At 42.9% G+C, this 22,792-nt stretch overlaps 1 protein-coding gene and 1 non-coding gene across 5 annotated transcripts in view; both read right to left on the bottom strand.

Annotated features, from left to right (window-relative positions):
* Nucleotides 1-22,792, bottom strand: part of EDA (ectodysplasin A) — a 355,239-nt gene that overhangs the window by 4,391 nt on the left and 328,056 nt on the right. Inside the window, exons 3-7 of one of the 4 annotated variants that reach the window (XM_014728950.3) lie at nt 11,773-11,796; nt 6,728-6,907; nt 5,264-5,298; nt 4,277-4,328; nt 1,525-1,655 (exon numbers count right to left, since the gene is read on the bottom strand). In XM_014728950.3, coding sequence (XP_014584436.2) covers nt 1,525-1,655; nt 4,277-4,328; nt 5,264-5,298; nt 6,728-6,907; nt 11,773-11,796 — 422 coding nt within the window. The remainder of the gene's footprint in view (nt 1-1,524; nt 1,656-4,276; nt 4,329-5,263; nt 5,299-6,727; nt 6,908-11,772; nt 11,797-22,792) is intronic. The other 3 variants (XM_023634102.2, XM_070258716.1, XM_070258717.1) reach the window with 3 other exon arrangements.
* MIR676 (microRNA mir-676) lies at nt 12,068-12,194 on the bottom strand. The gene has a single exon (NR_128192.1). It is a non-coding gene; the product is annotated as a microRNA mir-676 (primary transcript).

Genomic DNA, 22,792 nt, shown 5'->3' with positions numbered 1-22,792 from the left:
CCTTTGCACACATTAGGTGCTCAAGCAGTGCTACAGACAAAAACGAATACAAATTAACTTCCAATTTCAAGCCCCAAGGACTATTTGTGGATAAACTTAGAAGTCACTGATTCCCCAGAGAGGGCAGAGTAACAATTTGCCATTTCTTCAGCTCTTTAATAGACAGCTGCTCACTCAGCTTGCAGCACCCCGTCCCTTGCAGCTGAATTTCTCTCACTGATTCTGTGTCCCTTGGCCCTCTTGTCTGATGAATGAGGAAACAGATCCAGAGAGATGGAGAGCTATCCATCACAAATGAGACAAAGAATTTGGAAGGACAAAACCCAGGCCCCTAACTTTACTGTGTGGCTAAGAAGGAAGTGATAACCTATATTCAATGGCCTGGTGTCAAGGGGATTTTCCCAGTTTGCAAAGTATCTAAGGCCCGAGGACACTTTTAATTTTCTCCTGGGCCCAGAAAATCAAATTCTCTGTCCTTTACTACCCTCATCCATCATGCTCCATCCCAAGCTTTGATCCCTCCCACCAAAGGGAGCTTTGGACAAATCGCCCATAGAAGACTGGGATTACACTCATGTGCTCCCTGGGGGCTGGAACCCTCATCTGTTACCCTAAATCACTTTATGAAAGGTTGCTCCCTTCACAGGCTCTTCGGGAGGGAGCAGTGTAATCAGGTGCCATTTCTTGGGTCAGGACCTAAGCTGTGCCAGGATGCTTAGTGGGCTTAGCAAATGCTTGTTAACCCACCTTCTCTGGCCACTCTCCTGTGAGACCCTTCTGCTGGCTCCATAGTCCTTCTGTCCATCCGCCTGCTTGCTGCCTGCCCCACAGAAGCCCCAACCTCAAGACTCATCTACTTCTAGCTCTGAGGAGCCACCCCACTGGAGGCAAACAACAGGAGTGGAAGTGGATGGGCACCGGCAGACTGAGGAGTGGGCCTGGGGCAGGACAAGGACAAAACAGAGGAAGAAAAGGGCTGGAAGAATGACAGCATGAAGGAGGCAAGAATGACAGAAAAACAGAAAGGTAGAGAAACAAATGGGAGAAAGAAGAAGGAAAGACAGTCAGAAATCTTTTGAGGTGCAGAGAAAGTCTGCAGGAGCACTATTCACTATAAGGCTAGTGGTGTCGGGGGAAGGGGTTCTCGGCAGCCCTGGAACTGACTTTTCAAATATACTGAGATAGAGTTCAAGTTTGGCAGTGGAACCAAACAGCTCAGCAGGGAAACAAGGGCCTGGAACCCTGCTGGAGGGAATCAGACTCCAGTAGACTGTGGAAGGGGCCTCTTTTCAGTTTTTCAGTGATATCTGGCGAGGAAAAAACTAAAACAGCGCCCCCACCCCCCCATCTCTTTCCTCCTTTCAACTCCTTCCCAGTGCGGTGTGGGTGCCGCCACCCCCCTCACCCGCCGAAGCAGGAAGTTAGTCATTGGCTGGTCTTGACTTGCTCCACAGTGCCCCTATGTGGCCTGCACCGGATCTGCATTCTGGATATAAGAAGAGTTAGGCCTAAGACCGTACTCACTTCTACCTGACTATAGATGAAGTAGGTGCCGTCCACGAGTACCTCCAGCTCCCCACTGCGGGGATGTAGCTTAAACACCTTGGGGTTCATAGTGATGCGAGACCAGTCATTGAGCACTCCACCTGAAAGATCTCAGTATGAGAGAAGGGCAGTCACTCAGTACATGTCAGAATAATCTGGGCAATAGAAACAAGAAATATCAAGCAGTACACAACCCCCCACCCCTATCCCAATGCAACCTGGATACCCCAGGAGGCCAAGCTTTAAGAATAACATTTGGAAGCAGAGGAAGTGTTTTGTTTGTAAAGGGGCCGCCAGGCCTGCCTCAGGCCCCTGGGGTCTCTCTGTCTGTCTTCCTCTCTCCTTTCCTGGCCCCTCCATCTGGAAGGGTCTTTAACCAACACGTTCTAGCTGGAATTGGTGCGAGGAGTAAGGAGAGAGTGGGTACGCTGCCCTATTTTCTTTGTTGTTCTGGGGCCTGCACAGGCAACGTTCAGACACTGAGTGGCAGGCTAGGTCTTATTATACAATTTTATTTCACCAGCCACAGCTCCCGAATCTCTCCTGTCTTATCGGTTCATGGGTTTTATCCTTCTCCTTAAGAGATTCCTTTTTATAGTTCCTCCACACCCACTCCTTTCTGTAAAGCCTCCCTGGGCCCCCAGGAAACCACTCAGCCCAAGGAATTGTCCACCTGGAGAACCTTAGCCATCAGGCCTGAGTCAGACTTCATGGCAGCTGGAGCAAGTGACCACCAGTAATAGGGCCCCATAGGGGAGAGAGATTTTTATGAGAGTGACAGATAGACCACCTAGCAGCACTAGAACCAGCCAAGGGGATGGTAAGGGTGTCTGGGAGCTGAGGCACCCCTGGCAGAGCATCTATCTCTCAAGCCCCACCCCATTTAGGGCAGAAGAGCAGTCACATCACCTTGGCTGGACAGTGTAGAGCCAGCATGTGAGGGTGGAGGAAAAGCTTCCCTTTCTATCCTGCAGAAAGAGGGATGTTCCTTCCCACCATGAGAGGAGGGAGTCCAAGCCCATGGGGCCTTTTCCCTTCGAAACCGTTCATTCTTCCCCCAAGAAATTACATTTGGAACATCCATCCTTGGCTAGTGTCAGGAGGCCCGCCTCTCTGAGGTGTGAGGAAACCAACCTTCTGGGAAAATATAGCCATCTTCCCTCAAGGTGATAAGTAGATGGGATAGGAGTTAGGAGGTGATGCCTTGGCTCTGCCCCTTCAAAGGACCACTCTGCATGACGTCCTTCCAGCCTGACCCCCTCACTTATGATTCTGGTCGAACTAAAGATCAGTATAGACTACTACTAGGGATTGGCCCAGAGGGGTTGAAACCAGTCTTGTTACATGGTACTGGGAGCAAAATCAGCAGCTTTTGGCACAGGATAATCACTGAGGTCACCCATACAGACACCCAAACAAATCTATTTCCTGCTTGTCTTACTCCTCCCTGGACTGATGGTGACCATGGCCCACTCAGGGCCCTGGGGCCAAGGCACCTGGTCCCAGCAGGACCGCTTAGGTTTTGGTACTATTCTGTTCCTGCTTATATTTCTGAGGCTATTAAGTCAGGCATCCAGGTGGCAGTCCAGGATGTAGCTAAGCCCAATCATTAAGGAAGCTCAGCACAGCCAGTTCAGGACTGCCTGGGCTCTTAGAAGCTGTCCCCATGTAGCAGGTTTCTCAACCTGCATTTACTGTTTCCGCACTCACAGCTCTCCCTTCTACTCCAAGCTCTGTAAGCATCTGGCCTCTTGGCTGGCTTGCTGCTTCCCAAGGCTCCTGGGGGTTCATGCGTTTTAGGCTTTGTGCACCCTGTGGACTGGACATTATTTCAAAGCACTGTTCTTTAATGAATGTTCATGTCTCTTTGGGGAAGAAAATGAACCTAATCATTCAGTGGAGTGTACACTCACATCACTGAAGTAGCATAGTGCAGTGCAAAGAGTCAGACAGATGTAGTTTTGAATCCCAGCTCCTACGCTTAACTGAAATCTTGGGCCAGTTAACCTCTCTGAGCTTCGGTTTCTGTCTCTGTAAAAAGGAGCTATACCTACCTCATAGGATTGTTGTGAGGATCAAATAAAATAAAAGACACAGAAAGCATGTTGAAAACTCTCAAGTACCATACAAATATAAGGCAGTATGATTTATTATGGTATTATCCAATCTCTCTGGGACTCTGTTTCCCCATCTTTTAAATGCAGGGATTATATTAAATCAGTGTTTCTTAACCTCATTAAACCCATTTCCCCTTTTTATAGACACTAGCGTCTCATAATCCCTGGAGAGTCTAACATGCCCCCCACTTCCCTGAGAGAAATGCCCCCTCCATCCATTTTCTGTGTAGATCCATCAGACAAGAAGAATTTAATTTTATGTAGTTTTACCTTCTCCAATTAGTACTGTGAAAATGTTGATCAAACTATACATGTTCCCATGGTGACTCTGATACAGCCTCCATCTCCCAAGAATCCCCAGTCTAGAGGATGTCTCAAGTCCCTTTCAGCTTCCTTATCAGTGATTCTAAAAGCAATTTGGGTGTAACAGCTGGTCTTGGTGCAAGCAATTACCCAGGACAGCCAGCAGAGGGCCAAATGTCGTAGAGAATGGTGCCCTAGTGCCAAGGGTACTTCAGGGGCCTGGGAAGAACTAGGCTGGGTGATTATTTGAAGGCTGAGGATAAGAAAGAGGAGAAGCTCCTCTTAGGGAGAGAGCCTGCTTTGACTCTTACCATTCTTGACTTGAATTGCTGACCCTTGGCCCTGTAGATGCACCACAGCTGGCTGGGAGGATGAAAAGGATAGAGAGAACAGTTACTGTGAGAAATGGCTGCTTGCTCAGCCACCAGTTTCCATGTTTCCACATCTGACTTCTAGTCTCCTTTCGTATCCCACTTCTGATCCCTCTTCCCTCTTGGGATGCTACTGACCATATTTCTACTAGAGGGTGATATGATTTTGTAGCTCTGACACTTCCTAGCTATGTCACCTTGGCCAAATATAATGCCTCTGAGCCTCATTTCACTAACTGTAAAATGGGGATTATAAGAATCTCTGTCTGGCCTCTCTCACAGGGATGTCTGAAGATCAAATGAGGTGATGGATATAAATTGCCCTGCAAGCCATCAAGCACTGTGCAGCTGTGTAGATTTAGCACTGTGGCCAAACAGCTGTAGAGAGGGAGGCTGAGATGAGACAAGGCAAGGCAGCAGAACCTGCCAATAGAGACAGATTAGGAAGCTCAAAGACTAGGGAGGAGCCCTTCAGGCCTTAAGGCAGAAGCCCAGACTGGGCTTGGTCTGGAGCTGGTTGGCTGATTTTTCAAGGACATACTCTTAAACTTCTAAGCTCCTGATCCCAGGCAGTATGAGCGCAGACAAGGTGTCTGGAGTGGCTAGGGAGTTGGAGGCCCAGGTGAATAGACCTGACTGACAGCTCATTTCAGCAGACTACTGAGCTTGGATACAGTGACCTTGTGTCTCCTGGGGAATGGGGAAAAATGGCCAAGGCAAGATTCAGTTCCTCTAGCTACAGGCAGGCCCTGGGGCAAAGCTTTTCTATTCATAGAGATGGGAGGGGGCTGTGAGTGAAAAACTGCAGAACCTCCAGGGTATCCTCACAAGATAAAGCCCCAGCAAATTTAATAGGGAGCAAACTCAAAGGTGCCTCTAGCCTATGTCCTTCCCTCCTCCCCAGGAAGAAAGCAATTTCCAGCCAACCTGGTTTTCTCGAGTTCCAGCTTTATCAGCAGCACCTGCAAAACAGGACAGGACAATCAGAGGCCATGCTCTTTCGACTTCCCTTTCTCCTTACCTAGGCAGCCAGTGGCCATGAGCCTTGCTCCCTGCATCCAAGCCCTGGGATAGGAGAGGACATCCCTTCCTTCTTCTACTTGTCCCTGATCTGCATCTTCAGTGGGACCAGCACCCAGCAGGGAAACTGACCTCTTGCCAATGCTGGTCCAAGGCAAGTCCCACTGAGCACCCATAGAGACAGAAGAGAGTGTATTCCTGTCACTGTGTGACCCTGAGATGATGCTGTTTGCTTCTTTAGCCTTTTGCTCCCTTTCTACTAATTTTCTTCACAGAACACATTGCCACTTGTAACTATCTTGCTTCTTCAATTGTCTCTCTCTCTTCCTCTAGAACAGAAACTCCATGAGAACAGGGACTACTTATCAATATATCTCCTGCACTTAGAAAGTGATCAATGAATAACTGTGGGAAGATTGGATGAAAGAAATCCCTAACTCTGTCTCTTGTGACCACAGTTAACACCGATTAGCCTGATTTGAACTATGAGTCAAAGAATCTGAGTCCTGCTACAGAATTCTTGAACCTGGAGAAATCAGCTGTAAAGAGTCCATTTCTTTAAAGCCCCAAGATACAAGGGGAAAGCAGGAGAAGGAAATAACAACTGATGTAAGCCCAGGCAGTCTGACTCCTGTCAACTCCAATTAGGCAGGTTTGGCTCTGCATCTATACTTTTTGGATGTCCTCCTGGGCCTGTGGGGAAAGATGCAAAGCGCTTAAATCCTATGCAAATGGGCAATGTGGTGGGTAAGGATATAATGCAAGAAGCATTTGATTCCTTGACTGGATGGTCTTGGTGCCTGCGTTTGCTTCTCCCACAGCCTGATTGACTTGTAAGTTTGCAACTCCTTGACCATCAGCAACTACATGTCTACCTCTATTGTAAAGGCACTTAGAGTTCATGGGATGAGACTATTCTAGGGCTTGTCATTTTGTCCAGTCCCCAGTATTCCTCCCCACAGCCTGTTTCCAACCAAACATGTGGAGCTAGATGCTGGGAATCAGAGCAGTCCAAATCCACCCCCCACAAGAACTCCAGTGAACCCTCAGAGCCTCTGTCTCTGGCTCATATGAGTTTACTGGCCCACTAGAGGGAGGCCTAGGGTCAGGGAGGGCTTGTGACGGAAGGGTTGAGACAGGTCAAGAACAAGTGGCCTGTCCTTGACAAGTTGGTATAAACAAGAAGTTAGGGCAGGTCAGACCCTACTGGCTTGTTCAATTCCTAGCTATACAGTGAGCTAGGAGGCCTGCATTTCTCATTGCACACCAATGCCATCACCACCATTTGAAACTGCTCTCAGGATCACCCACTCTTGCTCTATTAAAGTACTTGTAAGAAGCCTAGATGGGTGGAGAGACAGAGGAACTCACCAGAAGGTCCCTGGAGGCCAGGGGGTCCTTGAGGACCAGGAGGACCTGGAGGGCCAGGTGGTCCCATAACAGTTGTTCCTGGAATTCCAGGAATCCCTGGAATCCCTGGGGGTCCCTGGGGTCCAGGAGGTCCTGGAGGTCCTGGCGGGCCATTGGGTCCAGGAGGGCCTGCCTTCTTTCCTGAAAGACAAGATTTGGTGTTACATTTGTAGTTATTCATTGAGAATGTACTATCAAGAGTTCTACAGACTTCCAATGACACAAAGTCAGCCTTCTGGGAGTTCCTACTGTTAAAGAGGTGGACATCTTGATCACGCACACCACACACACACACACACACACACACACACACACACACACTCCTTACCCCCTTTCATGAATAATCACTTACAGAGCTGGGTTTGAAGATATAGACATACATGGCCCTGAAGGAGCTCAGTCTAGTGGGGAAACAGATGCAGTCACAGGATAGGAGAAGTGCCACATTAATGGTAGGGACAAAATGCTGAAGAGGTCAGAGATGCTTCAAAAAGGAGGTTACATTCCAGCTGAGTCCAAAGGATCGGAATTACCAAGTGGCCAGACCTAAGTGTCACTTTTCAGAAGTGAGAATTGGGCTATTGTTGAAGGGTGTAGCTTTCATGCTTATTGCCAAGTTTGGTGGATTCGCTGTAGATGAGAAGAGGAAGCTAGGAGGACAGCCTGACCTTAGGAATAACATCAGCTCCAGGAAGGTTTCGTATAGGAATCAGGATGTACAGGAACTGGGGGTTGGGATGGAGGTGGTGCTAGCTAGAAATGAGGAATGGGAAGGAGTTTGGGAGATGAGAGGTGGGGGGCATGTGGAGAGGGAGAGAGAGAAACATAAGAAAAGAAGGGGAGGCAGAGAGTAGAAAGAGCTGAGGAGGAGGCAGAAGGCAGGTTTTGCTTTCTCAGCTGACCTATCTACACCCTATTTTTAAAGATCTCTGGGAAAGGAAATTTTGAAAACTCCCTTGGTAAGATGTTCCAATATCTATCACCCCTCACTGTCAGAAAGTTCTTCCGTATATTTAACTGAAATCCCTCCTGTGGCAGTTTAAGCTCTTATTCTATTCTTTGTGTAGATAGAGAAGAATAGTTACCATTATACACATAATAACCCTCATGTGCTCAAAGACATTAAATCACCTATCAGCTTCCATTTTTATAGGCTAAATAATCCGGCTTCCCAGAGTCTTTCCTCAGAGGCTCTATTCTCAAATGTATTGTTAATCAAGCCCACCAAGTCTTCCCCTTTCCCTCCTCTCTATTCTTTCAGAACAGTCTTGGCCCTCCTAGTCCATATTACAGTCCTTCCAACATTCCCACCAGAATGTAGTTAACTGAGTCATAACTGTGATCTTGAATCAAAACCTCCAGCTCCTCCTGTTTACTTTCTCTGCTCTGTGCAGACCAATTCAAGCACTGCAGGTGGCCACGGGTGGGTGTCTTCTTCTTCTCTTCATCAATTTCTTATAATTTTGTTGAAGTCCCAGGAATGGAAGCCCTTTACCAGACTCCATCACAGTGTCTTTACCTGTGGCACTTTCTTACTTTTAAATGTAACCCTCAAGTCTCTCTTAAATACCTTCTTACTGACTCCAACTTCCTGCTCCTCAGACTCTTAGGCAGGAGAATCCTGTCCTGATTTATCAGGTCCTCCTTTAAGAATAATGTCGTATGTTGAAGAAACCCAGTCTCTATGGCAACACCACTCAAGAGGCCAGTTGACCATGTCTGACCACATCTGCATTTGGAATGAAACAGTGGGGTCATTGTGGAGCCTATTCCCCAGGGAGGAAAGAAAGGACGGTCCAGAGAGTCTTTTCTCAGTGAGAGTCCTTGTAGCCTTAAAGAATTAGAGGCAGGAGTTTTAGCATTTTCTCTGCACTTAGCAGCAAAAGATTAGATCTCTCTAGTTTCTAGATCTAGCCAATTTCAAGATGCTGAACAAGAAAACCATCTCCCTTCAGATTTGGGCAGCTTCCAAGTCAGGCTTATTCAGCGCCCAAGTTTCAATTCCAGCTAGTGTAGTGGAAAGAACACAGAATCTGTAGCCAGGAGATAAGGCTGTAAGCCCTTGCTCCGCCATAGACGCACTTTGGGCAAATCCATTCCTCTCCCTGAGCCTTAGTTTCTCCATTGATGAAATGAGGAGCTTGGCCTTGATGATTTCTCTAAGTTTCCTCCTAAGACTGAGGTTCTATAAGGAAGACTGTCTTACCCCTGGCAGTCAGGAAACTTCCCTAGCCTGGTGGTAAGGTTTGCTTCTTCCTCATTGTTTTCTGGGTGGTGTAGACACAGAGGATGGTGCATATTAGGTGGTCCTATGTCCCAGAATTTCTAAGCCTAACAGTGATTTTCAAGCTAGAGGGTATTCTGGGGGTAGTACAAACTTCAGTGTCAAGACTATGAGTCTCCTGTGATTGCTAATATAATTTTGGAAGAATTACACCCAGAAACTCCTCCAGTCAAAGAGAATAATGGTTGCAGTGTAAACAGAGAATGTTCACTTATGAAAACGTTAAAAGGCATTTGGGAAAAAGCTCCTCCCATGATCTAGTTCTGCAGCTGGTCCTCTTTGCTCCTCTGCAACCAGGTTTATGCAAGTGTGCTTCTCATATCTGCATACTTACCAAAAGTTGGAGAGGAGCATGTACAAAATAACCCATGGACCAAGAGGGTGACTGGAGGATTGAATTCCTTCTCTGGATTTCCTTGCTTTAACAGAGCACTTCAGGATACAAAAGCCCAGAGACTTTTGTACTTAGAAAGTTACCCTGTTAGTCTTAGATGAAAGAATATATAAATTCTTTTCAAAGCTAAATTTCATGAAAGGAGCATTTCCCTAACCTTTTAGCTAAGCCCAAATTGTTGAAATAACAACTAAAAGTGAGTGAGCAAAAGTGAGTGAGAGAGTGTGAGAGAAAGTGTGCATGAGTGAGTTAGTTGTGAGAGGGGGAAAATTCCATTAAAGGATGGAAATTAAACGAACAACTCAATTTACCTCTTCAGGCATGTGCCTATTCACTGTGTCCAAGGAAATCTGTATTAAATGGCTTCTAAATCACTTCCAGACAAAGTAAATGTTTAAGGCCTATGTGTATTCTCCTCCCAATAATGGCCCATATACAAGGTAGCAGTGCTGGGCAGTATTTCCGGTCCCTGCCAAAGGCATTGGAATCTCCGAGGTGTAATTCCAGAGCTTCTAGCCTAGATAACTGCCTTCTATTGCCACTAGCAAGTGTGTTCTCTCAGTGCTCATCCATTGGATAACACTGCGACTGGGTACTGCTCCCCACCACACACGTGCTATACTCTGGTAAATCACTAGCCTACTTGCTGTTCCCCTAAACATACCATGTTCTTTCAAGCCTCTGAGAGATCTGAGTATGCTGTTCCCCTTGCTAGAATGTCCTTCCCCCTCTTTTTTTTTTCCCACATCCTTCAAAATCTAGGTCAAATGCTGTTTTCTCTGCGATGTGGTCCCTTAGTCTCCCAGAGAGAACTACTTGCTCCTTCTCTGTGCTCCCAAAGCACCCTGTTCATGCTTCTATGACAGCATTTTTTATAGTGTACTGTAATTATTTGTGTGTACTTCCACTATTCCAATTACACTGGGAGATTTTTGAGGGAAGGAACCATTTTTCTTCATCTCTGTGTCTCTATTCCTGACAAATATAAGATGCTTATTCACTGTCTAGTGAATGAGCAAGTGGAAAAAAGTGAGTAGCTGTAATTAGAAGGTGCTCTCAAGCCTACCTATTAAGAAGGGAAGTCATCCCTCGGTTTGTGTTAGGAGCAGAGGGTGTCTGTGTCCAAACCAGGTGAGGTTCCTAGGGTTGTTATAGTTCTGTCTTAAAGGGACATGGCAAGAGTTAAAAAGTACATGCTTAAAAATCAAATTTACTTTCTTAAAAGACGAAACATCTTGGTGAATGCCCAGGCCCCATGGAAAAGATTTCCTCACTGACTCCAGCTCTCTGGCTGTTTCCCAACTTTGTTCAGCTGAGGCCCTCAGGAGGCCAAGCCATTCCTCAGCTTCTTTACAACAGGGACACAGGTTTTCCATGTGAGCCATGGTACCTCGAGCCACCAGACTACCCTAGTGCTCAGAGAAGTGGCAGGTGGTGGCTGAAGCCAGTCTTTTTGGCCTAGTCTGGGGTTGATAATCCACTCTATGAAGGTCCAGAAATCTTAACAGACAGAATCATTTCACTTAAAGCATTTTAAAGAAAAACAATTAATTCCAGTCTATTTTCCTTCCATGTCAGAACACAGAAATGAATGGATACTTAAAACCAGTTTTATAGTTGGTTCTTTTAGTCCTAAGAAGTGGATCATTTTGCCTGGTCTTGTCTTTTAGGACCTGTTCCATCTTTGGGTTTTCCTCTTCAAGTAAGCAAGTACTTGTACAAGCTCTTGAGCCAGTCCCATTGCAAGTACACTGGAGACTTACTGACCCAACAAGGCACAATGGACCCATTCAACTAGAAGCTTCTTTATATTGAAACCTCAAAGCAAGAAATACCTTCCCTGACTATTTGGGAAATAGGGTAGGGATGGCTTTTAGGCCAAGAAATAGGGTACTGTCATCTCTCAGGAGGTAGCATATCTAGTCCCTACAAGCTGTCTCAGGACTTCATTCATACCTGATTACTGATATGATAAAGGAAGGGAAAAAAAGATAAAGGAGAAGGGCAGGGGAAAGAGTAAGGAAGAATGAAGGAAAGAGATGTAAACTAAACAGTACACAAGAGGGAGCAAGAAAGAAAAACCAAAACAACTTTCACATGTTGCTAGAGAAGCAATTCTATCTTTCATGGATCATCACTGAAAAACGATTTCTATTTCTTTTTCCTTGGAAGCTACAATACTCAAGATCACATGTGATTGAGAAAAATAGTGGACAACCAGCATTGAAAGGATATAATATAAAAATCCTACTCCCTTAATTTTTTTCTTCTAATTTTAGAAAAGACATGACATGACAGTAATTTTACAAAATCAAGAGCTTAACTTACCCTTTTTCTTGTTTTTAACTGGACCTGTTAAAAAAGAAAATAGAAAATTAAGTCACTTGAAATTAACAGAAAGTGTTCATTCTCTAAGACAGTCACAGGAGGGACCCCCCCAAGACACTGCAAATTTGAGGGAGCCCCACACCAAGGGTCATGTTATTGGCAAGGTATTTCCTAACTATTAAACCTCCCTAGTCTGTTTCTGACTGTTTTCTGGCTGTTGTAACAAGAAAGTTACAAGACTCTTCTCTAGGGAGAAACATCTTTCAGGCTCAGTCTTTCGCGTGAAGGAATGGGTACTTCCCCACAGAGATGAAATGCCCAGAAACGCAGAACTCAACAACCTTAGGACGGCATTCCATTAATTCTGCGAGTCCCGAGATTGAAGAGTCATGCATTCTGGTGAGGAACCAACATGAAGTCTCATGTGTTGCAGCTGGAAGGAAAAAAGGGTCATTTTCATGGAAGGAGCAGAGCAGCAGCAGTTTACCTTTTAGTCTCTTCCTTATTGTGATTTAGATTGTTAGTTATTAAAACAGTGCAACCATAATACATTCATGTGGGGCCACATACACTCCCACTGTAATTTACCATAAGTTAACAAACACTTTAAAAGAAGTGTCAACAGTTTCATCGACAATGAAATCACAAGCCTTTTTGGGGGAATTATTTCTAAAGAAAACAATTCTAATCAGTTGAGGGCTCTCAGAAAGCACAAGGCTTTTCTCATATAGTTAGGTGACAACCACTCCCCAGACATACACAGTTTATGTATCTCCCAGACATGTTTTTTCCTCCTGGGGACTCAATTCTCTTCATTCTGTAGGTAGATTTGATTTTCTTTAGATATAGAGATTTAAAATCTGTTCCAAACTCCCATGAAGACTCTATTGGACAATATTAAACCACTATCGTTGTCCTCAGGAACTTACAAAAAGAACACCAAGCATTTGTATATTGTTTTATAGTTTATAAGCCCTGTTTCCATCTATCATCTCATTTTATCCTTGCAACAAGCCTGAAATGATCTTTACCTCTAAGAGCAGGCTCTATCAGATGTTCTACCCGAGCAGGGTCAGTCAGAAGTCAATAAAGTCTCTAACGTGGAAGGCTGCCAGTGTGACCATCAGAGCTTGCACAGGTACCTGGAAAACCAATGCCTGTGTAGACTTCCCTGACAAACTAATTTCATGTCTAACAGTAGGTATTATTATGTGCAGGGGTTATTTTAGTTTGGGTTTAGCAACCTGCTGCACTTAAGGTCATGAATCTCCATTCTATTATCATTGTTTTTTCTCCTTTTCTCTCCTCCCACTCCTTTGTCTTCTTTCTTTGCTGCTTATCCTTTATTTTTTTTTTTTTAAACAGCATTGAGAGTTCTTGAGAATGTGCATGGAGGTTCTGGAAAGGAAGCACAGCTACATAGATACTACTGACTAAGAGGCAGCAACTCAACCTGAGAAGGGCTACCTCCTTGAACAAGAAGGTTATTTGGGGAAGGATTTACATAGAAAGGCCCAGTCCCATCAGCCACCTCAGCCTAGAAGAGCAGTGGGATGACAGCCATTGCAGCCACATTGCCCTCATAGACAAGTTGTGCTGGAAGGAGCAGAGACTGGCCCTGGCCAAGTTTCTGACAATTTCAGCTGGTTAAAGGGTTAGCATTGTTACATCAGACTTCAAAGCAGGCTTTGAGGAAATCAGACCATGACCAAGCAACCAGTCCTTACTGAGCACGCCTATGGAAGGTAGCACAGTAAATAATGAAACACAACTCCATCCTCAAAGAACTTACAGCTGGATAGGAAAATACTAGAGGGGAGACTTAAGGAATTATACTGGCTAGGTGAGAAAAAAAACTTCCCAGAGGAAGTTTGACCCAAATCCACATGTGAAAAGAGGGAAAGGGAGGTTTAAACATTTTTTTAAACTTTTATTTATTTATTTATTTTGCTGAGGAAGATTAGTCCTGAGCTAACATCTGTTGCCAATCTCCCTCTTTTTTTACTTGAGGAAGATCAGCCCTGAGCTAACATCCATGCTAATCTTCCTCCACTTTATATGTGGGTTGCTACCACAGCATGGCTGACGAGTGGTGTAGGCCCGTGCCCAGTATCTGAACCCACGGACCTGGGGCGCTGAAGTGGAGCGCAATGAACTTAACCACTATGCCATGGGGCTGGCCCCAAACTTCTATTACTTTTATACCATAAATATCTATTCATTATATGTACATAAATGCATGCATAGTTCATAAAAAAGGAGAGCAAAAAGAAAAAATAGCTTATTAAACTACCCACAATTAACCACTATTAATATTTTTATGCATATCTAGAAATTTTCTATGCATATAAATATGTATTTTTTAAAAGTAGGATCAAATAAAAATGTTGTTTGATAACTTTTTTCTGTCAGTAGCTACATTTCTATATAATCATTTTTAATATGGATATATCAGCATTGTATAGGTAACTATTTTTTCTAGTTCTTTTATGATTTCATTTTTTAATATTTAAATCTTTAATCTAGTACAGATTTTGGTATACAGAGTGAGGTAGGGAGCTAACTAAAATTTTTATTTTTATTTTCCAAAATGACCATGATATGAAGAGTGCTGAGAGCAACAGGGGCTCAAAGCCAGGCTTTTCCTCCACTCCTTCTTGTGTCACAGAAACGCTGAAGGAGAGCATCTACTCAGTGGACATTTGGCAGATCCCTTGGAAAAAAATGAGGCTAAACAAGTATAGACAAGATTGCCATTAGATTGCATCACATTTCCCACAAGTGTTAGTGAGTACATCATCACAGCAGTATAGGAGTTCCTTCTTGTTCTAATATAGCTCACCATGGCCAATAAATAATTCTTATGAGTTTCAACGTGGACCTCTAAGCCCTGGCTCTATATCTACCATACCCATTTCTTTTGCTTGAGGCCACTGTAGTTTTCCAGCTTCTAGAGAGATAATGCCAGGGAGCTAGAACTATCCCATACTAGATATGAGCATCTTGACCCAAAGCAAAAGCAGTAACCTCTGCTGAGTTCTATAACCTTTTAGACATATTGACTTATTTTCTCTATATGCCTCAGAACCTTTTTCACACCTACTTAGAGCACTACGAGTGTCACATGTCTGTTTCTATGATAACAGGCTGCATTTCTATATCATTCTAATCCCTTCTATTTGTAACCATCATGCTTTCTGCAGGCAAACCCACAAATGCATCAGAGTGGGACAGACAGCTGTGTAGTCCCTGGGACTGCTCTCATAGGAGTAAAATTGAGATCTGACAGATTTCAATAAATGTGGGCAGGCAATTTGCTATCTGGCATTAAGAAACAGGGGTACTGTAACAGCATCAGGGCCATGGAAGCCAGCAGCAGTCCTAGCCAGATTCTGGTCCTGACTCAACCACAAACTGACCATAGGGAAAGAGACCCTTTTCTTATGATTCTTCTTATTCTAAATTGGGTAATACTATATATTTTGTCTGTTTTTAAGGATTAGGATTCTGATGAAGATAAATGCCATAATAACTAAAGCTAACATTTATTAAACATATATGAGCCATGCACTGTGTTAGTTGCTTTACCTATCTCAATTAGGTCTTATAACAATCCAGCAGAGTAGGTATATTATACTTGTTTTATAGGTGAAGAGATGGATTAAAGAAATTGTACAAGGTCACACAGCTCACAGGTATTTTAAGGTTAGCCAAAAACTCAGAAAGATTAATTTATTCTAGATGTGTTTTGAAAATTTAAAAATAAATGTATATACTTCCAGTTTCTGGTTTGACATATCCAGAGCTTGGAACTGGTCATTCTCATACTCACAAGAAAAAACTTGAACAAACTTAAAATCAACACTTTTTAGATCCATCAGAGAATTGAGGTTACAAGGCAAACTGCTCGTCTGAAAGATGGAGAGACAGACAGGTAGATACAGAGAACCATAGCTTACCAGGAGCAGAAGCTTGCAGCTGAAGTATCAGTAAGAACACTTTACAACTGTAATTGACAGACTGCAAGAGGCTCAGTGTGAATTAGCTTAAGACCTAAAAACTCCAAGGGGTCCCAGTCTTGGGTGGTTCCCCACTTTCATGAGTTTTACCTTCACGAGCCCTATCAGATTCTCACTGTGAAGACTGGAGAAGAATTCTCTTGTGTTTCTGGCAAGGGGAGAGGAGAATAAATAAAATCAGAAATGAAAGAGGAGAAGTTACAACTGATACTTCAGAAATACAAAGGATTGAGATCTCATCAAGATGGCGGTGTGAGCAGATGTTGAACTCATCTCCTCCCACGAACACAACCAGGTTACAACAATTTTTGGAAAAATTACCCTGGATTGAAAACTGAAAACTGGATAAGAAGAACCCCCACGACGAGGGACAGTCCTGATGAAGGCAGAAGAGGCAGTAATTACCGATGGAGAGGAAAAAAGCCACCTTTGGGAGCAGCGGAGCTTCTCAGCTGGCCAGGCGGGAGCCACCCTAAGGTATGCAGCCCTCCCTGGAGGAGTGAGGTCCGGAGTGGGGGCGATACGGCTATAAGCATCCTTCGGACTCAGCCCAACTGAGACGGGGGTCTTACTGTCTGGCTTTGCTGGCTATTGACTGCAGCAGGGACACCCCCAGAAAAGCTATCGGCCGAAAGCCGAAAAGACCCGGGTCTTAAAGGGCCCATGCACAAACTCACTCATTGCTGCAACCTAAAATCACCAGAGAGAAGGCTGACAGTCCTTTGGTGAAACAAGACTCACCTGGTTGGCTCTGGGGGCATCTTGGTGAGAGGAGGGACCTCTCTGGAGACTGAGACATTGGTGGGGGCCATTGTTCTGAGCTGGTCCAGGCATGCTGATACGGACACCGGTGGGGGCCACTGGGGTTCATCCCTTGGGCTGTTGGCCCAGGGGTCTGCCATGCCCACTAGAGCACAGATTTAATCCAGTTCAGCCAGGACAGGTGACCCACCCTGGGGACTGGCCCCACCTAATGGCAAGCCTTCAGGCTACTTTTCAGCCTGCATTGACTGGGTGCCTTGGTTCTCTGCAGGCAGGAAAGGGTTTCTGCCTCTGTGGGGCAGGGCCTGTGTGAGGACCAGGTGAACTGTGGGGGGCACTGGTGGAGAGGTGGGGGCCTCTGGGGTGTGGCATTGGGGTGCTCTCCAGGGGGTTGAGAAGAGTGCACAGACCAGGACTGTGTTGACAGTGTATGTGGTCCTGTGGGGGGTGAGGCTTATCAGCAGCAGAAAACTTGTGCTTCACAAATAGACATAAAAAGGATCAGCCCCACCTTCCAAAGCCTGAAACAATTGAGCGCTCCCATGCCAAGGGCTAGCCCCACTCAGCTGCACTCCTAAGAGAACTGACAACAGCCTTGTTGGCCTGAGGCCTATCACAGCTGTACGCCCCTGAGCCTAGCAACCAGTTACACTGGGTACCAACCCAATTAAGAGGAAAACTGCAATAAGAGAGTGCTGATAGACTTTGTAGCCAACAGTGCTGAAGCTCCCCAAACCAGATTTATAAACAGCTGACCAGGAGAGGAAAGATCAGACTCCCTGGGTACCTGCAGAGGGAACAACCCTGCCACAGCAGAAGGACAGAAGTAGCCCACAAAAGGGTCACTCCTGGTTCTTATGGACTGGTGACGAGAGGGAAGCACACTGCTGGGCCTCATAAGGCATCTCATACATAAGACCACTTCTCCAAGATCAGGAGACTTAGTCGACTCACCTACTACCAAGAAAATAGCACAGAGAAAGAGGCATAATGAGGAGGCAAAGGAATACTTTCCAAGCAAGGGAACAGTACAAAACCCCAGAAAAAGGACTAAGTGAAACAGAAACTAGCGACCTACTCGACAAAGAGTTCAAACGAAATATCATGAGGATGCTCACAGATATGCGGAGAAGAATGGATGAACACAGTGAGCACATCAGCAAAGAACTGGAAGATAAAAAAGAAACAATCAGTAATGAAGAATACAATACTCGAAATGAGAAATTCACTAGAGGGTCTCAATAGCAGAGTAGAGGAAGCAGAAGAACAGATCAGCGAGCTAGATGAAAGACTAGAGGAAATCACCCAAGCAGAACAGAAAAGAGAAAAAAGAATTAGACAGAATGAGAACAATGTAAGGGAACTCTGGGACAATATCAAGCATGCTAACATTCGGATTATAGGGGTCCCAGAAGGAGAAGAGAGAGACAAAGGGGCAGAAAATTTATTTGTAGAAATAATAGAGGAAAATTTTCCTAACCTGAGGAAGGAAACAGACATCCAAGTTCAGGAAGCAAAGAGAGCTCCAAACAAGATAAGCCCAAAGAGGCCCACACCAAGACATATTATAATCAAAATGTCCAAAATTAAAGACAAAGAGAGAATCCTAAAAGAGCAGCAAGAGAAAGGCCACAAGTGACATATAAAGGGAAGCCCATCGGGCTATCAGTGGACTTCTCAGTCAAGATCCTACAGGTGAGAAGAGAATGGCATGATGTATTTAAAGTGCTAAAAGGAAAAAACTTACAGCCAAGAATACTCTATCCATCAAGGTTGTCATTCAGAATGGAAGGAGAGATAAAGAGCTTCCCAGACAAGCAAAAATTAAAGGAGTTTATTACCAAGAAACCAGTTCTGCAAGAAATGCTGAAGGGACTTATTTAAGTGGGAAAGCAATGACTACAAATAGAGATAAAAAAAATTATCAAAAAACCCCAAAACAACAATAACAAAAAACCAGGCAATAAAATCACTTGTAAGGTAAAAATATAGTAAAGGCAGCAGATCAACTACCTGTGAACATAATATGAAGGTTAAAAGACAAATGTACTAAAATCACTTATTTCAATGATAAGAGGGTAATGAATAGACACACACTAAACAAGAGACTATATATGATGTGAAAAACATAATGTGGGAGGAGGGGAGTGAAAAAGTAGAGCTTTTAGAAAGAGGTCAAGCTAAAGAGTCTATCTACTCAATATACACTGTTATATGCATAGTATATTAAATAGGATCCTCATGGTAACCACAAATCAGAAACCTATAACAAGCAGGAAAAAAAGTAAGACAAAAGAAATCAAACATATTATTAAAGATAGCCATTAAGCCACAAGAGAAGAGAGCAAGAGAAAAAGAAAGGAACAGAGAAGAACTACTAAAACACCCAGAAAAAAAAAGTGACAAAATGGCAATAAATACATATTTATCAATAGCTACTTTAAATGTCAATCAACTAAATGCTCCAATTAAATGCCATAGGGTGGCCAATTGGATAAAAATACAAGACCCATGTATATGCTGCATACAAGAGACACACTTCAGACCTAAAGACACTCACAAACTGAAAGTAAAAGGATGGAAAAAGATATTCCATGCAAATGGCAAAGAAAAGAAAGCGGGGGTAGCAATACTTATATCAGACAAAATACACTTTAAAACAAGAACTGTAATAAAAGATAAATAAGGGCACTACATAATGGTAAAGGGAACAATCCAACAAGAAAATATAACACTTGTAAATATCTATGCACCCAACATAAGAGCACCTAAATATATAAAGCAATTATTAACAGACATAAGAGGAGAAATAGACAGTAACACAATAATAGTAGGGGACTTTAACGCCCCACTTACACCAATGGATAGATCATCCAAACAGAAGATCAACAAGGAAAAACTGGCCTTAAAGGACACATTAGACCAGATGGACTTAGTAGATATATACAGAACATTCCATCCCAAAACCACAGAATACTCATTCTTTTCAAATGCCCATGGAACATTCTCCAGGATTGATCACATATTAGGCCACAAAACAAGTCTCAATAAATTTAAGAAGATCGAAATAATACCATGCATCTTTTCTGACCACAAAAGTATGAAACTGGAAATCATCTACAGAAAGAAAACCAGAAAAGCCACAAAAATGTGGAGATTGAACAAAATGCTACTGAACAATGATTGGGTCAATGAAGAAATCAAAAAATTCCTGGAGACAAATGAAAATGAAAACATGACATGCCAAAATCTGTGGGATACAGCAAAAGCAGTTCTACGAGGGAAGTTTATAGCAATTCAGGCCTACCTCAACAAAGAAGAAAAATACCAAATAGACAATCTAAAACTGCAGCTAAAGGTACTGGAAAAAGAACAACGAACAAAGCCCAAAATCGGCAGAAGGAAGGAAATAATAAAAATCAGAGCAGAAATGAATGAAATAGAGACAAAAAAAAAAGAGAAAAAATTAATGAAACCAAGAGCTGGTTCTTCAAGAAGATAAACAAAATTGACAAACCCTTAGCTAGACTTACCAAGAAAAAACAGAGAGAAGGCTCAAATAAATAAAATCAGAAATGAAAGAGGGGAGATTACAATGGACACCTCAGAAATACAAAAGATAATAAGAGAATACTATGAAAAGCTATATGCCAACACATTGGATAATCTAGAAGAAATGGATCAATTCTTAGAAACATACAACCTTACAAAACTGGACCAAGAAGATGTAGAAAATTTGAATAGACCGATCACCAGTAAGGAGATTGAAACAGCAATCAAAAACCTCCCCAAAAATAAAAGTCCAGGACCAGATGGCTTCCATGGTGAATTCTACCAAACATTCAAAGAAGACTTAATACATATCCTTATCAAACTGTTCCAAAAAATTGAAGAGGAGGGGAAGCTTCCTAACTCCTTCTATGAAGCCAACATCATCCTGATACCAAAAGCAGATAAGGACAACACAAAAAAAGAAAATTACAGGCCAATATCACTAATGAACATTGAGGCAAAAATCCTCAACAAAATACTAGCAAATCAAATACAACAATACATTAAAAAGATCATACATCATGATCAAGTGGGTTTCATTTGAGGGATGCAGGGATGGTCCAACATCTGCAAATCTATCAATGTGATACACCACACTAACAAAATGAAGAATAAAAATCACATGATCATCTCAATAGATGCAGAGAAAGCATTTGACAAGATACAGCATCCATTTATGATAAAAACTCTAAATAAAATGGGTATAGAAGGAAAATACCTCAACATAATAAAGGCCATATATGACAAACCCACAGCAAATATCATTCTCAATGGGGAAACACTGAAAGCTATCCCTCTAAGAACAGGAATCAGACAAGGATGCCCACTGTCACCACTCTTATTTAACATAGTATTGGAAGTCCTAGCCAGAGCAATCAGGCAAGAAAAAGAAATAAAAGGGATCCACATGGGAAAAGAAGAAGTGAAACTGTTACTCTTTGCAGATGACATGATTTTATACCAAGAAAACCCTAAAGATTCCACTAAAGCACTTTTAGAAATAATAAAGGAATACAGTCAATTTGCGGGATACAAAATCAACATACAAAAATTGGTTGAGTTTCTATACACTAACAATGAAATAGCAGAAAGAGAAATTAAGAATACAATCCCATTTACAATTGCAACAAAAAGAATAAGATACCTAGGAATAAACTTAACCAAAGAGATGAAAGATCTGTACACCAAAAACTATAAAACATTGTTGAAAGAAATTGAAGAAGACACAAAGAAATGGAAAGACATTCCTTGCTCTTGGATTGGAAGAATTAACATTGTTAAAATGTCCATACTTCCTAAAGCAATCTATAGATTCAATGCAATCCCTATCAAAGTTCCAACAACATCTTTTACAGAAATAGAACAAAGAATCCTAAAATTTATATGGAACAACAAAAGACCCCGAATAGCCAAAGGATTCCTGAGAAAAAAGAACAAAGCTGGAGGTATCATGCTCCCTGATTTCAAATTATACTATGAAGCCATAGTAACCAAAACAGGATGGTACTGGCACAAAAACAGACACACAGATCAGTGGAACAGAATTGAGAGCCCAGAAGTAAACCCACGTGTTTATGGACAGCTAATATTTGACAAGGTAGCCAACAGCATATGATGGAGAAAGGAGAGTCTCTTCAATAAATTGTGTTGTGAAAACTGGACAGCCACATGCAAAAGAATGAAAGTAGAACATTCCCTTACACTATGCACAAAAATCAACTCAAAATGGATTAGAGACTTGAATGTAAAACCCAAAACCATGAGACTTCTAGAAGAAAACATAGGCAGTACGCTCTTTGACATTGGTCTGAGCAGCATATTTTCAAGTCCCACGTCTGACTGGGCAAGGGAAACAAAATAAAAAATGAACAAATGGGACTACATCAAACTAAAAAGCTTCTGTACAGCAAAGGAAACCATCAACAAAACAAAAAGACAACCTAACAATTGGGAGAAGATATTTGCAAACCATATATCAGATAAGGGGTTAATATCCAAAATATACAATGAACTAATACAGCTCAACAACAAAAAAACAAACAATCCAATTAGAAAATGGGCAAAAGATCTGAACAGAGATTTCTCCAAAGAAGATATACGGATGGCTAACAGGCATATGAAAAGATGCTCAACATCATTAGCTATCAGGGAAATGCAAATCAAAACTACAATGAGGTATCACCTCACTCTGGTCAGAATGGCTATAATTAACAATACAGCAAACAACACATGTTGGAGAGGATGTGGAGAGAAGGGAACCCTTGTTCACTGCTGGTGGCAGTGCAAACTGGTGCAGCCACTATGGAAAGCAGTATGGAGTTTCCTCAGAAAATTAAGGATAGATCTACCACATGATCTAGCTATTCCACTGCTGGGTAGTTATCCAAAGAACTTGAAAACACACAGGCATAAAGATACTTGCACCCCTATGTTCATTTCAGCATTATACACAATAGCCAAGACATGGAAGCAACCTAGGTGCCCATCAAGGGATGAATGGATAAAGAAGATGTGGTATTTATACACGATGGAATACTACTCAGCCATAAGAAATGATGAAATCCGGCCATTTGTGACAACATGGATGGACCTTGAGGGTATTATGCTGAGTGAAATAAGTCAGAGGGAGAAAGTCAGATACCATATGATCTCACTCATAAGTAGAAGATAAAAATGGCGACAAAAAA

Source organism: Equus caballus, chromosome X (genome assembly GCF_041296265.1).
Source record: "Equus caballus isolate H_3958 breed thoroughbred chromosome X, TB-T2T, whole genome shotgun sequence".
Classification (NCBI taxonomy): domain Eukaryota; kingdom Metazoa; phylum Chordata; class Mammalia; order Perissodactyla; family Equidae; genus Equus; species Equus caballus.
The sequence above is the reverse complement of the archived record's forward strand: the minus strand, read 5'-3'. Positions and strand labels throughout refer to the sequence as shown.